General features: G+C 67.4%; 1 protein-coding gene across 1 annotated transcript in view; it reads left to right on the forward strand.

Annotated features, from left to right (window-relative positions):
• The window catches only part of LOC104530777 (matrix metalloproteinase-9), a gene marked incomplete at its 5' end in the record, with an annotated part of 2,638 nt that overhangs the window by 1,426 nt on the left and 954 nt on the right, over positions 1-258 (forward strand). The window contains 2 exon segments of the mRNA XM_010175467.2: positions 1-71; positions 148-252. The exon segment at positions 1-71 is cut by the window's left edge and continues 24 nt beyond it. Of these exon segments, the coding sequence (XP_010173769.2) occupies positions 1-71; positions 148-252 (176 nt within the window).

Raw genomic sequence — 258 nt, forward strand, 5'->3', positions numbered from 1 at the left:
CGGGCGGCCCGGGTTTGCCCCCACCGCCAGCGACGACCGGGACAAGAAATACGGCTTCTGCCCGAGTGAACGTGAGTAGTGGTGGCTTCAGCCCCTGCCCGGCCCCGCAGGTGCCCAGGGCCGTCCTCACCCCTCCTCACCCCACAGTCCTCTACACCAACGGTGGCAACAGCGACGGGTCCCCCTGCATCTTCCCCTTCATCTTCGATGGCACCTCGTATGACACCTGCACCACGGACGGGCGCTCCGACGGCTACC

Source organism: Antrostomus carolinensis, unplaced genomic scaffold (assembly GCF_000700745.2).
Source record: "Antrostomus carolinensis isolate BGI_N321 unplaced genomic scaffold, ASM70074v2 scaffold26499, whole genome shotgun sequence".
Classification (NCBI taxonomy): Eukaryota; Metazoa; Chordata; class Aves; order Caprimulgiformes; family Caprimulgidae; genus Antrostomus; species Antrostomus carolinensis.